The sequence below is a fragment of the Rhinolophus ferrumequinum genome, chromosome X (assembly GCF_004115265.2).
Source record: "Rhinolophus ferrumequinum isolate MPI-CBG mRhiFer1 chromosome X, mRhiFer1_v1.p, whole genome shotgun sequence".
NCBI classification, from domain to species: domain Eukaryota; kingdom Metazoa; phylum Chordata; class Mammalia; order Chiroptera; family Rhinolophidae; genus Rhinolophus; species Rhinolophus ferrumequinum.
This window is the reverse complement of record NC_046284.1, coordinates 2,107,481-2,121,910: the sequence shown is the minus strand read 5'-3', so window position 1 is coordinate 2,121,910 and position 14,430 is coordinate 2,107,481. Positions and strand designations below refer to the sequence as shown.

Sequence of the window (14,430 nt, the reverse complement as noted above, 5' to 3'; positions counted from 1 at the left end):
CTAAAACTGATTTTTTTCATAATGCCATTTAAAACAGCATAAAATATGGTATACTTAGGGAGAAATCTGAAAAATGATGCATAAGACCTGTGCACTGAAAGAAGAGATCTCTAAGAGAAATTAAAAACTTAAATAAGTGGAGGTATATTTGTTCGTGGATTGGAAGATGATAATTCTCTCCAAACCAATCTATAGATTCAATGTAATCCTAATCAATATTCACCTTTGCAGAAACTGAAAAACTGATTTTAAAATTCAGGGCCGGCCCGGTGGCTCAGGTGGTTAGAGCTCCATGCTCCTAACTCCGAAGGCTGCCGGTTCAATTCCCACATGGGCCAGTGGGCTCTCAACCACAAGGTTGCCAGTTCAAATCCTGCAAGGGATGGTGGGCTGTGCCCCCTGCAACTAGCAACGGCAACTGGACCTGGAGCTGAGCTGCGCCCTCCACAACTAAGACTGAAAGGACAACAACTTGAAGCTGAATGGCACCCTCCAGAACTAAGATTTAAAGGACAACAACTTGACTTGGAAAAAAGGCCTGGAAGTACACACTGTTCCCCAATAAAAGTCCTGTACCTCTTCCCCAACAATAAAAAAATATCTTTAAAAAAATTCATAGGGATATACAAAGGATTTAGAATAGCCAAAACAATTTGAAAGAGAAGAACAAAGTTGAAGGACTAACAGTGCATGATTGAAAATTTATTACATAGCTACACTTTATATATATATCGGGGGGTGCCAAAAACTGCATACAAGTGGACACTTTGGTCAGCATTGCTCAAGCAGTAGTTCACCATAATCAGAAGTGTCTGGACGCTGATGGGAACCACTTTGAGCACCTCTAGTCATTGCAGAAGTCAAACGTGACTTGTACTCATCTTTTGTTATTGGTATATATTGAGTATTATAATTTTAACACAGTCTTCCTCTCTTAAAATGTGTATACATTTATTTGGCACTACATATATATGTGTATGTGTATATATATATATAAATGTTATTGTATTTCTATTATGGTCAAAGAGGATTATTTATTACTTGTGTTAACAGTCAAATGTAACTCACAAATAACATTTATACCTCTGTCAGAGTTGCCATCTATGATTGCAATCTTGAATGAAAAAATTGAGTGAAAACATTTGCAGGATCGTATTGTTCAGCTTCTGCCAGTGCTTCTTTAGCCTGAAAAAAAATATTGGGTCTCTTTTACAAAAGCTTTAAGAAAGACTTTACTGTATTTTACTAATATTATTAACATAGTCACAATGGCTGAGTGATGCTCGAAAAGACATGAATCTAAGAAAAGTCTTTATGAACTATTCTGTTAAAATGCTAAAGAGACAATGAGTTTTACTTCTGAAAATAGGGTGCATTATATATGTCAGACGAACTCTCCTACTGAAAACAATCAAACATTTTTTAAAATTTCCTTCTGTTTTTTTTCCTAAATATTGTTTTATATAGTTAAGAATATACCATACATGTAACTTGCATTCACACACACACACACACAATAATCTCCATAAATATTCACAAGCATTTTTCCATATCATAAAAAATCCCTTATAAAACATAATTTTTAATAACACATGTTCCCTCATCATCTTTACCAGCATTATAGCCAACATTTTTTAAACCCCACAGGCAACTGAAAATGTAAAGTAATTACCAAGCAAAATCTAAGAAAAAATGAATTCTCAGAGAAGTAATCAGAGAATTAAAGCCATTTTGTCCCCGTGGGCTTTAGTAAATCTAGGCAAGTATTATTTTTAGTTTTAATGAACCTCATTAGGCCAGGGAAACAGACATCAAGGCCCAAAGGGTCACATAGGCTAAGGGCATCACCAGAGACTGCAAAAAAATTACCTTGGTTGTAAGAAGAATACAGCAAAACAGAGTGGAGAGACCCAATCCCTGAGGGGTTACACAAACAGCCTCTCGCATGAATTTACAGCCCCAAATTACATTATATGCGAGGCCAAAAGACCTCAAGCCAGGAATTTAGTTTCCATTGGTCCCAAACATCTGAAGAAGCAAGTATAAATCATTTCTGGGGGGAGGACACCATCATGTTAGGCTTCAAAATATTTCCAAAAATGTTTTCAAGAATCATGAATAGAACACATTAAAAAAAAAAAAAATCAAGCACACCAGGAAACAAAGCACCATAAGTGAGAATCAGCAGAAACAGATTCTCAATATGCAGGTACCAGAATTTTCAAAAACTGGCTACAAAACCCCTATGTTTTCAAAGTTTATGGACATAAAAGATATGTTAAAAATATATACAAGTAGGTTGAGAGTCAATAGCACATATTGGTACAGTTATAGTGGTTGTTTCCAGCTGGTATCCATTCTTTATTTTTTTAATTAAAGTTCATTGGGGTAACAATTGTTAGTAAAGTTACATAGGTTTCAGGTGTACAATTCTGTAATACATCATCTACATATCACATTGTGCGCTCACTACCCAGAGTCAGTTCTCCTTCCATCACCACATATTTGATCCCGTTTACCCGCATCTACCACTCCCTCGCCCCTTACCCTCTGGTATCCATTCTGATTTATTATTGCCTATGACATATCAGTTGTTAAACTCTTAGAATACCACAGAAGACTGTAGGAAACAGAAACTATAAAATACGACCTTGCTGATTTGAACAAAGGAACTATTTGAAATGAAAAATACAATAACCCAAATGGAAAAATGAATTGGTTTATAGGAAGTTAAAAACAGGTGAGGAGAAATTAGTGAACTGAAAAACAAAAACAGAATAAATTAGCCAAAGGGCAGCACAGAGAGATTACAAACATGGAAGACAGTAAGGATTCTATCCTTTTTAGGACAACTATTGTAAGAATAGACGCAACAAATAATTTCCATACTAGCAGAAGGGAGAAACCAGAAAGTCAAAAACAAACAAAAAATAAGATAGTATTTTCAACAAATAGTGCTGGAACAACTAGACAGCCCCATGCAAAAAAAAAGAATCTGGACATAGACCTTAAACATTTCACAAAAATTAACTCAAAATGGATTATAAACCTATACGCTAAACAGGAGAAAATCTAAGTGACCTTCAGTTTGGCAATGACTTTTTAAACACAACACCAAAAACATAATCCAGGACAGAAAAACTGCTAAGTTGGATTTCATTAAAATTACAAACTTCTTTCTGCAATGTAAAACACACTGTTAAGGAAATGAAAAAATAAGCCATCCAGAGAGAGAAAATACTTGCAAAACACGTATCTGATAAAGCACTGGTATCCAAAGTATATAAAGAATTGTTAAAACTCAGTAAGAAAACAAAGAACCCAATTATAAAAGGGGCAAAAGACTTGAATGGACAGTTCACCAAAGAGGACATATAGAGGGCATGTGAGTACATGAAAAGATGCTCAACATCATATTTCATCAGGGAAATGCAAATGAAAACAACAGTGGAAACCACTACACAACTTTTGGAATGGCAAAAATCTAAAACACTGACACCATCTAATGCTGGTGATGATGTAGAGCAACAGAAATTCTCCTTCATTGCTAGTAAGAATGAAAATTAGCAGAGCCAGTTTGGAAGACAGTTTCGCAGACTCTTACAAAACTAAACAGACTCTTGCCATAAGATCCAGCAGTAGCACTTTTTGGTCTTTACCAAATGAGCTGAAAGCTAATGTCCAGAGAAAAACCTGCACGTGAATAGTTACAGAAACTTTATTCATAATTGTGAAAACTTAGAAGTAACCAAAATGTCCTTCAATAGGTAGTAAAAATATAGTTAAAATCAGGACACCCTAATACTCTAAAGGTGGGATGTAAATCCTTACTGTTTATTTCTATTATAAAAGTACAAAACAATATTAAAAATAAGTACAGGTACAATTTCTTAATAGATGCACAATATAAAAAGATGTAAACTGTGACATTAAAAACATAAAATGTGAGACAAGAAGTAAAAATGTAGAGTTTTTCTATGCTATTGATCATAAGTTGTTATCAGCTTAAAATAGACTATTGTATCTAAAACATTTTATGTAAGCCTCATGGTACACAAAGAGAAAACATGTAGTACATACATAAAAGACAAAGAGAAAGGAATTAAAACATACCACTACAAAAACAAGAAAGAAGACAGCAAGAAAGGAAGAAAGGAACTAGAAACTCAGAAAACAAAACAAAATACCTACCGATATTACTTTAAATATAAATGGACTACATTCTTCAAGCAAAGACAGAGTGGCTGAATGAATTTAAAAAAAAGATCTAATAATATGCTACTTACAAGAGACTAATATAGCTTTAAGGACACACATAGGCTGTAAGAGAAGAGATAGAAAAAGATGGTCCATTCAAATGGTAACCAAAAGAGAGCAGGAGTGGCTAAACTTATATCAGATAAAAGTAGACTTTAGTCAAAACTGGTCACAAGAGACAAAGAAGGTCACTATATAGTGATAAAGGGGTCAATTCATCAAGAGGATATAACAATTATAAATATAATATATTTAACATTAGAAAACCTAAATACATGTGCACTGAAGGGAGTCATAGGCAACAACAAGTAACAGTAGGGGACTTCAACACCCCACTTTCAACAATGCATAGATAATCCAGACAGAAAATTAATAAAGAAATAGTGAACTTGATTAACACTATAGACCAAATGGATCTGACACAGAGAACATTCTACCTAACAGCACCAGAAATCAAGACAGTAAGTAAGGAGTCTATCCTTTTAGGACAACCATTATAAGAATAGTCACAGTAAATAATTTCCACAGTAGTAGAAATGAGGTGCCAGAGCTCAGGAAAAATTAGAGATAAAAGATATAAAGCACCTCAGAAATGAAGGCTAACAGGAAGAAACATAAGAATAAAGATAGCCAAATAATACCATAAGAAAACAGAAGGCAAAAAGAGGAAAAACTTTAAAGTTAAGGAGAAATGAAGATAATATATATTTTACCACAATAAAAGATAAGCATTTTGTAAAGAAACAAAGATAAACAAAGTGATCTACAGATTCAATGCAATCCTTATGAAATCCCAATGGCGATTTTTGGTAGAAATTTAAAAAGAAAAAAACCCATCCTAAAATTCGTATGTAATCTTAAGGGACTCTGAGTAGTCAAAAACAATGTTGGAAAAGAAGAACAAAGTTGGAAGACTCACTCACACTTCAAAACTTGCTACAAAGTTACAGTAATCAAGCACAGACATATGGGCCAATGAAATAGAATCAAAAGCCCAGAAATAAACCTCACATACATGGTCAAATGGTTTTCGACTTGGGTTCCAATACCATTCAATGGAAAAAGGACAGTCTTTTCAAGAAACGATGTTGGGGAAACAGGACATCCACACTGAAAGAATGAAGTTGGGCCTTTATCTTGTATCATATACAAAACTTAACTCAAAATGGATCTAAAAAGTACATGTAAAAGCTAAAATTGTAAGAGTCTTAGAGGAAAACAGGGGAAAGTCTGTGTAACACAAGATTTGGTAGTGATTTTTTTTTTTTTTTGGATATGACACCAAAAGTACAGGCAAGTGTTTGTGCTTCAAAGAACACTACCAAAAAATGGGAAAGACAATCCACAGAATGGGAAAAAGTATCTACCAATCATATTAATAAGGGTCAATGTCCAGAATATATGAAGAACTCCTATAACTCAACTACTAAAAAATAACCCAATTTAAAAAATGGGCAAAAGAACTTGACATTTCTCCAAAGAAGATACCCAAATGGCAAATGAGCATGTGAAAAGATGCTCAACATCATTACTCATCAGGGAAATGCAAATCAAAACCCCCAGAGACCACTTCACAGCCATTAGGATGACTATAATAAAAAACTAGAAACAACAAGTGTTCATCAGGATGTAGAGAAACAGGAACACTGGTTGCCAGGGGCGGGGGCTTGGGGGAAGTGCTGAGCTACTGTTTAATGGGCACAGAGTTTCCGTTTTGCCAGATGAAAAGAGTTATGGAGATGGATGGTAGCAGGGTTGCACCATACTGTGTATGTACTTAATGCCACTGAACTGTACACATAGAAACTGTTAAGATGGTAAATTTTCCCACAATTTTAAAAGAATCAATTGTATTTCTGTATACTAGCAATGACCAATTGGAAATTGAAATTAACAAAGTGAGACCTTTTGCAATATTGTCAAAAACTTAAATTCTTTGGGATGAAGTTACAAAATATGTGTAACATTTTTTATGCTCAAAACTTAAAAACATTAATGAGAGAAATTAAAGAAGACCTAAACACAGAGCTATGTTGTGTTAATGGAATGGAACACGATATTGTTAAGATGTTAACTGCCCTGAAATTGACCTATAGATTCAATGCAGCCCTAATAAAAATCCCACCAAACGTTTTTGTAGTAATTAACAAGGTGATTTTACAATTTACGTGGAACTCTAAAGGACTTCAGAGTAGACAGAAGGTTCTGAAAAACAACAAAGTTGAGGACGTACAGCTTAATGTTTAGAGAATCACTCATGTTGTTGCATATATCAATAAATTATTCCTTTTTATTCTTCAGTACTATTCCCTTGTATGGATACAACACAATTTGTTTATCTATTCATCTGTTGATGGTCATTTGGTTGTTTCCAGTTTGAGGCTATTATGAATAAAGCTACTATGAACATTCAAGGTAGTAGTCTTTGTATGAATATTTGTTTTGATTTCTCTTGGGGAAATATCTAGAAGTAGAATTGCTAGGTCTTATGGTAAGTGTATTTCTAAGTTTATAAGAAAGCATCATGCTGTTGTTTTCCAAAGGAGTGGTGCCATTTTACGTGCTTGCCAGCAGTGTATGACAGTGCCAATTCATCCACATCCTTGTCAACATATGGTACTTTCAATCCTTTTTAATGTTAACGATTCTAGCAAGCATGCCATGGGTTTCATTTTAATAAAGTTAAATTTATTGTATTTCTATGGTTTATGTTTATTGTGTGCTAAGAAATCTTTGCCTGCACAAGATGGTAAATTTTTCTGCTATAATTTATTCTAGAAACTTTATAGCTTTAGCTTTTGTGTTTAGGCCTATGATCCATTTGAGTTAATGGCGTGGTGGTGTGTGTGCATGAGAAAGAGAGAGAGGGGGAGACAGAGGGAGAGAGAGAGAGAGAGAGAGATGAGAGAGAGGAGAGAGAGGAGAGAGAGAGGAGAGGAGAGAGAAAGAGAGAGAGGGAAGGAGAAGGAGAGGGAGGAGGACGAGGGAGAGAGATCAAGGTTCATTTTTCCCATATAGATACCATGTTGTTCTAGCACTAGTATTGAAAGACTCTCCTTAGCTAATTGAATTAGCAAGACCCAAAACAAGTACATACCGTATGATTCCATTTTATATGAAATTCTAGGAAAGATAAATCTAATTGCTAGTGATAGAAAGCGTATCAGTCATTACCTGGGGCTAGGACTGGAGATGGGAATTGACTGGGAAGGAGCACAGGAAAATCTTTTGGGGTCATGAAAGTATTCTATATCTAGATTGGGGTAGTGGGTGCCCTGGGGTATATATTGTCAAAATCATCTAAATGCATACTTAAAATGAGTACTTTTTTATATAAATTATACTTCAACAAATTTGATTTTTAAAAGGAATTAATGATTTCTAAGAGTCCCTTAGTTCTAAAATTCAATGATCTATGAATTTACAAACTACATAAAGTGTTTGACTGCTATAGATTTTATCAGATTATACTGATATCTTAGGACAATATGGTTGGAAGAGACCTCAAGTTCTCTCAGTCAAAAAACTCTTCCAATGCTTGAATCTCCTCTATACCATTCACACCAAGAACTCATTCAGCTTCTGCTTAAATACCTCCGGGAGAAGAAATTCACTGTATCTTAAGAAAATCCATTTCAGTTTTTGAACAGGTCTAATCATTAAACAGAGTTTCCTTATGATGACCTGAAATCTCACTCCTTGTAGTTAGTTCTCGCCCATAAAAAACATGCATGAAATAAACTTAATTCTTTTATTCCTTGACAGCCATTCAGTTATTAGGAGGAAGCTATCATGTTCCTCCTAAATGTTCCATTTTGCAAGTTTAACATCCATGTTTCCTTGAGCTAGCCTCCAAATAAAATGGTTTTGAGCGCTGTCACCATCCTGAGTACCTCCCTCCCCCTTGGCACATTAGGGTTTGTCAATATCCTCTTTCAAGTGTTGCCCCCCAGTCCAACACAATATTTCAGATATGCTGTAACTAGAGCAGAACACAAGGTGATTACGGTCTCCTTTTATATATTCTATTTCTATGACGCAACCTAATTGAATGAACTTCCTCAGCATTATTGGCTTATGTTGAGTCTACAGTCAACTAACAACCCCAAATGTTTCACAATTGCTGTTGTTAAGCTACATTTCATCTACTCTGTTCGTGCCTAGTTGGTTTTGGGTACAGGATGTTTGTTGTTCCAGGTTTGTCTTCATCTTGTTAGAATAAACTCATCATTTCACCCAATGAGGTCCCTTCAGATTTGACTCTGTCTTCTAACGCATTGGTTACTCTTTTTAGTTTCAGGTCATACGTACATTCAGTCCATATTCATGAGTCCTCATCTATATATTTTTATTCTAAATTGGTATGGTGTATACCATACAATTTGATACTTGACTGTACACTTTTATTACTTTCTAATTATTTCATACTTGTAAATCCTGTTTCCACAATAATATTTTAAGCTTATCTATAGAAAGAATCGTGTCTTCTCCTTATTCTATACTACCAGGCACAGATTAGGCATTCCATAAATATTTGTTGAACTGAAACCTCAATTATGGTATTTTTACTGTATAGCTGTATCAAGAATTAGCCACTACTGACCATCTCATGTTTACTTAAGTGCTAACTTTCTTTACATCCCTCCATACAGATACACTTATGGCAAAGCCTATAGCTGCCAAAGCATCCCAAGATCACTTCAAAATCAATGACAAGCTGTTAGAGCACAAACAGAGGCCACAGTGCCATCTAGTGAACATTACTAGTTTACTTCTGTTGATCACAAGTTCATTCTCAGTTCTGTAACGGAAAGGCAAGCTTTTTAGAACTTCATATAGTAAACAGAAACATATATAAAGCCAGCACATGAGACATGGTTGTTCTCACTTTAGGTCATATAACTATTCATAAATAGCCTCATCTTGTGGCTGCTGTCAGTCTTATTGCCATACTGGCCTTTGAGGTTGTGCTTTGGTCTTACCAATCTACAGCAGTACTAATGACACTCGTGGACCTAAACTACAGTTGCAAGCTGAGGGCGGGATTTCCGTACTGAGTTACAGGATACTCAATTGTACATTACCATGAACTTACAGACTATCACAAAACAATCTATTACCCATCTCTTAACAAAGTTAAGGTTTCCATTATGATTTACAGCAAAATCCCATTATACCAAGTTGTGATGAATTGCTTCTATACTTAGAATCCAAGTTCATTTTCCCCATACTAGGTCTGTCCTTCAAGCCTATCACCTGCACAAACCAAACATTTAAAAATCCTCAAAATAATATAATAAAATTAGGGCACTGGACTTAAGGTACTATGAACTCCCTCAAAGGCAGAGTTTATGTCTATGAAACTACGTAGTTTAATACTGTCTCATATAACATACGGGGGATCCTCAATGGATAACTGCAATTGAAAATTTACATGTATGCAGCTTAGAAAAGAACAAAGAAATTACCTATATTTGATGCATTATCTCAAAACGATGTTGCCAAATAGATAAACTAATGAATCTGTAACATAATCTGCTGAGAGTTTAGAGCAATACATTCTTCAACTGCTTTGACTTGCCCAAATATGATTCAATATTTAATTTTAAAGCAAATAAAATGAATTATGTTTCCCTCTTCTCAAAGAAAAAGGAACTAAACTAGAGAAAGAATAATGGGGTAAATTTTTAAACAACATACTCTCACTCAGATCTGATAATCGAGGGCACGCACAGATCTTTATCACTTTTAATTTCCAGTTATCCACAGTAGCAAGACAGAAATAGCATGAACAAATGGAATTCCTATGTCAGAGGAAATGGGCTGACAGGTATTTATTGAGTCTCTATAACTATTTCTTAAAGTAATGAGTGTTTACTATGCATTAAGCTTTACGTTAGGTTTCAGGGAAAATAAAGACCTGGTTCCTGTCCTCAAGGAGGTGGTAATCTAATAGGGAGCTAGGCACGTATACAAACAACTAGAATACGAGGCAGAACATAAGTGCCTAGGTATAAACAGCAGTGATACAAAGTCTTAGAGGAAGAGCAAGTCTCAGAAATTTCCTTAGGAAGCTAAGACTGTCATTAAGAGCTAGATTTTGAAAACAGAATTTTAAAAGGTAGGGATGCAGGGAAGAGGTAATTTGCAATGGAGAAGCATAGGAAAAGGCAGAGAGGTAGAAAGCATAGATCATGGTTAGAAAGTAGCAGGTACTCCAGTTGAAGTCAAACAGGACACATGTAAAGGAAATAAAATAGGATTATTTTATTAAAGATTATGGAGGACATTAAGTAGTAAGGAATTTGGTCTTTACTTACGGGGAACCAGCAAACATTACTGAGCAAGAGACAATCAGAAGATTATTCCAATATTCTTAGAGTTAATGAGGGCTTGGACTAGGGTAGTGAGGTGAAGATGGAAGAGGAGATAGCTGGTAAAAATACTGCAGAGGTAGAATTGACCAGACTTTGGCACACGATTGAATGTAGGGGGAAAAGAAGGAATCCATGAATCTAAGATTTCAGTCTTCAATAGCTGGATATATACCCAAAGACAGTAGAGGAGTGAATGTGGGCAATGAGAGAAATCAGGGCTAGAGATACAGATTCGGGAATGAAGAGTGGAAGCTAAGAAAACCGTGGATGTATTACTGAGGGGAGCATGTACAAAAGATAGAAAAGAAGGGACCAGAGGATGAATTCACTCAACAAATTTTTACTGAACACTTACCATGTGTCAAGCATGGTTGTGGGTATTCGGATAAAATGGTAAACATGATAAAAATAGTACCTGCCCTCATCCAACATTTATTTGGTAAAAAGAGAACAGCCAGTAGCAGAAATAGAAAAGGAATAGGCAGAGCAATAGGATTAAGAGAAGATGTCATAGAACCCAAAGAGAAACTTTCCAGAGGGAAGAAGCGGTTGACAGTTATACTGTTTTGTGCTAGAGATCAAAGGGGAAGGAGGGCTGAGAAAAGATCACTAGACTTAATCATTTAAAGGTCGCTAGTGATCTTCGTTAAGAGCAGTTTACAGAATCATAGATGCAAAAGTCATCCTCATGTCTTCTTTCCTTCCTATCCTACATCTGGTATATCAGAGAATTCTACCAGATTTACTTTTATAATCTCTCCAGAATCTGACCACATCTCACCATCCACACTTCTTCCACGCTGGTCCATGACACCATTGGCTCTTGCCTGGATTACTGCAATGTCCACCTAACTGGTCTCCCTGTTTCCACTGTAGCGCCCACCACAGTCCATTCAACACAGAGGCCAGAGTGACGTTATTAAAATACAAGTCAGATCATGTCACTCCCCTGCCCCAAACCCCTCAATGGTTCCCCATCTCACTTGGAATTAGTAACATAAATCTTTACAGTGAACTATAATATGTCTTTCTTACACAATCTGTTTCCACTACTTCCCTGAAAACATCTCCTACTTTCCCTAATATTCCCTCTGCTCCAGCCACACTAGTATCTGTGCTGTTCCTCAAATAACCCATGTATAGTCCTACCTTTGCACTTGCTATTTCCTCTGTATAGAATGCTTTTATTTTTTTTTCAGATATCCACATAGCCAGATCCCCATTTTCTCAGGTCTCTACTAAAAATACACCTTCTTACTGAGTTCTTCCCTGGCCACCCCATTTAAAATTTCAACTCTTCAGAGGCTCGGTCAAGATGGTGGAGGAGGTAAATGAGGTGATCACTTCGTAAGTTATACAGATGTCTAATCACTATGTGGTACACCTGAAAGTAATGTAATATTGTATGCCAACTGTAATTGAAAAATAAAAAAGTATTAAAAAAATAGATAGGGCCGGCCTGGTGGCTCAGGTGTTTGGAGCACCACGCTCCTAATGCTGAGGTCACCAGTTCAATTCCCACATGGGCCAATGAACTGCGCCCTCTACAGCTAAGATTGTGAACAACAGCTCTCCCTGGAGCTGGGCTGCCGAGAGCTGCTGGGGGCTGCCGTGGGCTGCCATGAGCGGCCGGTGGCCAGCGTGAGTGGCCAGTGGCCATCGTGAGCGGCTGGCGTGAGCTGCCGTGAGCAGCCGACCAGCGACCCACTGCCTCAGCTGGGGGGAGTGCAAGGCTCATTAATACCAGCCTGGGCCAGGGAGCTGTGTCCTACACAACTAGACTGAGAAACAACGGCTTGAACCGGAGAGGGGGGTGGGGAGGCGGAAGAAGGAGGGAAAATAAATGAATCAAAATACCTTATCAACTTGCTTCAACGCAGGTAACAGGAAGCTATGTTCCTCTTCAGCTTGGCCAAGTTCAGATCCCTCTGGTCACATTCATAAACTCTCAGAGAATAACAGTACCAGATTAGGGCATCAGCGTAATTTTGCACCTAAAGTTTAAAAATAAATAATAAAATCACACATATATCTCTACATTTAACCCCACTTTTTCCAAGTCACCCCTAGAAACATAAAAATGGTATTGTTTTCCTTTTTGGGCAACCAAAACACAACAACCTCGCTAGTTGAGTTCTAAGTACATTTAATTATCAGTTCTTCCTTCATATTAGAAATCTCACAGAAACCATTAACAAAATTAAAAGACAACCTATGGTATGGGAGAAAAATATTTGCAAACCACATATTCAATAGGGGGTTAATATCCCAAGGAACTCCTACAACACAATACCAAAAAAAAAAAAAAAGAAAAAAAAGGGCAGAGGTTTTCAATAAACAACATACAAATGGCTGACAGGTACACGAAAAGGTGCTCAACATCACTGATCATCAGAGAAATGCAAATCAAAACCACAATGAGATACCACCTCACACCTTTTCGAATGGCTATCATCTAAAAAGACAAGACATAACAAATGCTAGTGAGGATGTGGCAAAAAGGGAAACCTTGTATGCCACTGGAGGGTACGCAAACTGCTATGGACACTTATGGAAAACAATATGGAGGTTTCTCAAGAAATTAAAACTAGAACTACCATATGAGCCAGCAATCCCACTTCTGGGTACACATCCAAGGAAATGGGAATGGGAATGGAATACAGAGATACCTGTATTCCCATGTTCACTGCAGCATTATTCACAGTAGCAAAGGTATGGAAACAACCTAAGTGTCTGTTTACTGATGGATGCATAAAGAAAACATGGTATATGTATACAATGGCATATTGTTCAGCTATATAAAAGAGGGAAAACCTGCCATTTGCAACAGCATGAACGAACCTGGAAGACATAATGCTAAGTGAGATAAGCTAGACAAAGACAAATACTGCATGGTATCATTAAGTGTGGAATCTAAAGAAAAGAGTCTAACTCATAGAAACAAGAGTAGAATGGTGCTTGCCAGGGGTTAGGAGAGGTTGGCAAAAGGGTACAAATTTTCTGTTGTAAAATGAAGAATACCTGAGGATCTAGTGTATAACATGGTGACCATACTTGATAATACTGAATTGTATAATTGGATTTTCCAGAGAGTAGAACTTGTAAGTGTGTAGGATGAATTATTTCCCACTACTGAGACGAGACTTTTCTCAGTTCTTTACCCAATGCCCCACGAATTAGAGGTTTTCTAGTCTGGCTGGTATGGACAGGCTCTATGCCCAGACCTGTGTGAGTCCCAGGCTCTGTTATGTCTAATGGTTTCAGATGGTTATTCCCCTGGCTTCCGACATTCTCATTCCATATTGCCCTGGTCAGTACTCTGTTCAACACTGGAGGAGGACTCTCTGACTGCTGGATTGTTCTTTCTGTGCTGTGCTCTCCTCTCTGCTATTCTGTGCTATGGACTCTAGCTGCCTTGATCTCCTCAGACGCTCAGCTCCATCTCCTCAGATTTGAAAGCCTGCTAGGATCCACTTCAGTTCTTCCTATACTGCAGCCTGGAAACTCAAGGCACTAAGCTGCACAAATGTGGTGCTCAACTTGTTTATTTCCTATCTCCCAGAGATCACTCTCTGTTGTCTGATATCCAGTCTCAAAAACCATTTTCAACGTATTTTGTCTTGGTTTTTCCTGGTTTTCTTTTTCTTTTTTTTTTTTTTTTTTTGGTGGGGGGGTGTTCAGGCAAGGACATGAAGTGGTCTGTTATATCTTGGTTAAAAGGAAGTCTATCTGTATTACATCATCTATAAATCCCATTGTGGGCTCACCACCCAGAGTCAGTTCTCCTTCCATCACC

General features: G+C 36.9%; 1 protein-coding gene across 1 annotated transcript in view; it reads right to left on the bottom strand.

The window, feature by feature from the left end:
- TEX11 (testis expressed 11) overlaps positions 1-14,430 on the bottom strand; it is a 140,574-nt gene that overhangs the window by 52,804 nt on the left and 73,340 nt on the right. Inside the window, 4 exon segments of the mRNA XM_033110786.1 lie at positions 1,084-1,122; positions 1,125-1,185; positions 12,492-12,511; positions 12,514-12,628. Of these exon segments, the coding sequence (XP_032966677.1) occupies positions 1,084-1,122; positions 1,125-1,185; positions 12,492-12,511; positions 12,514-12,628 (235 nt within the window).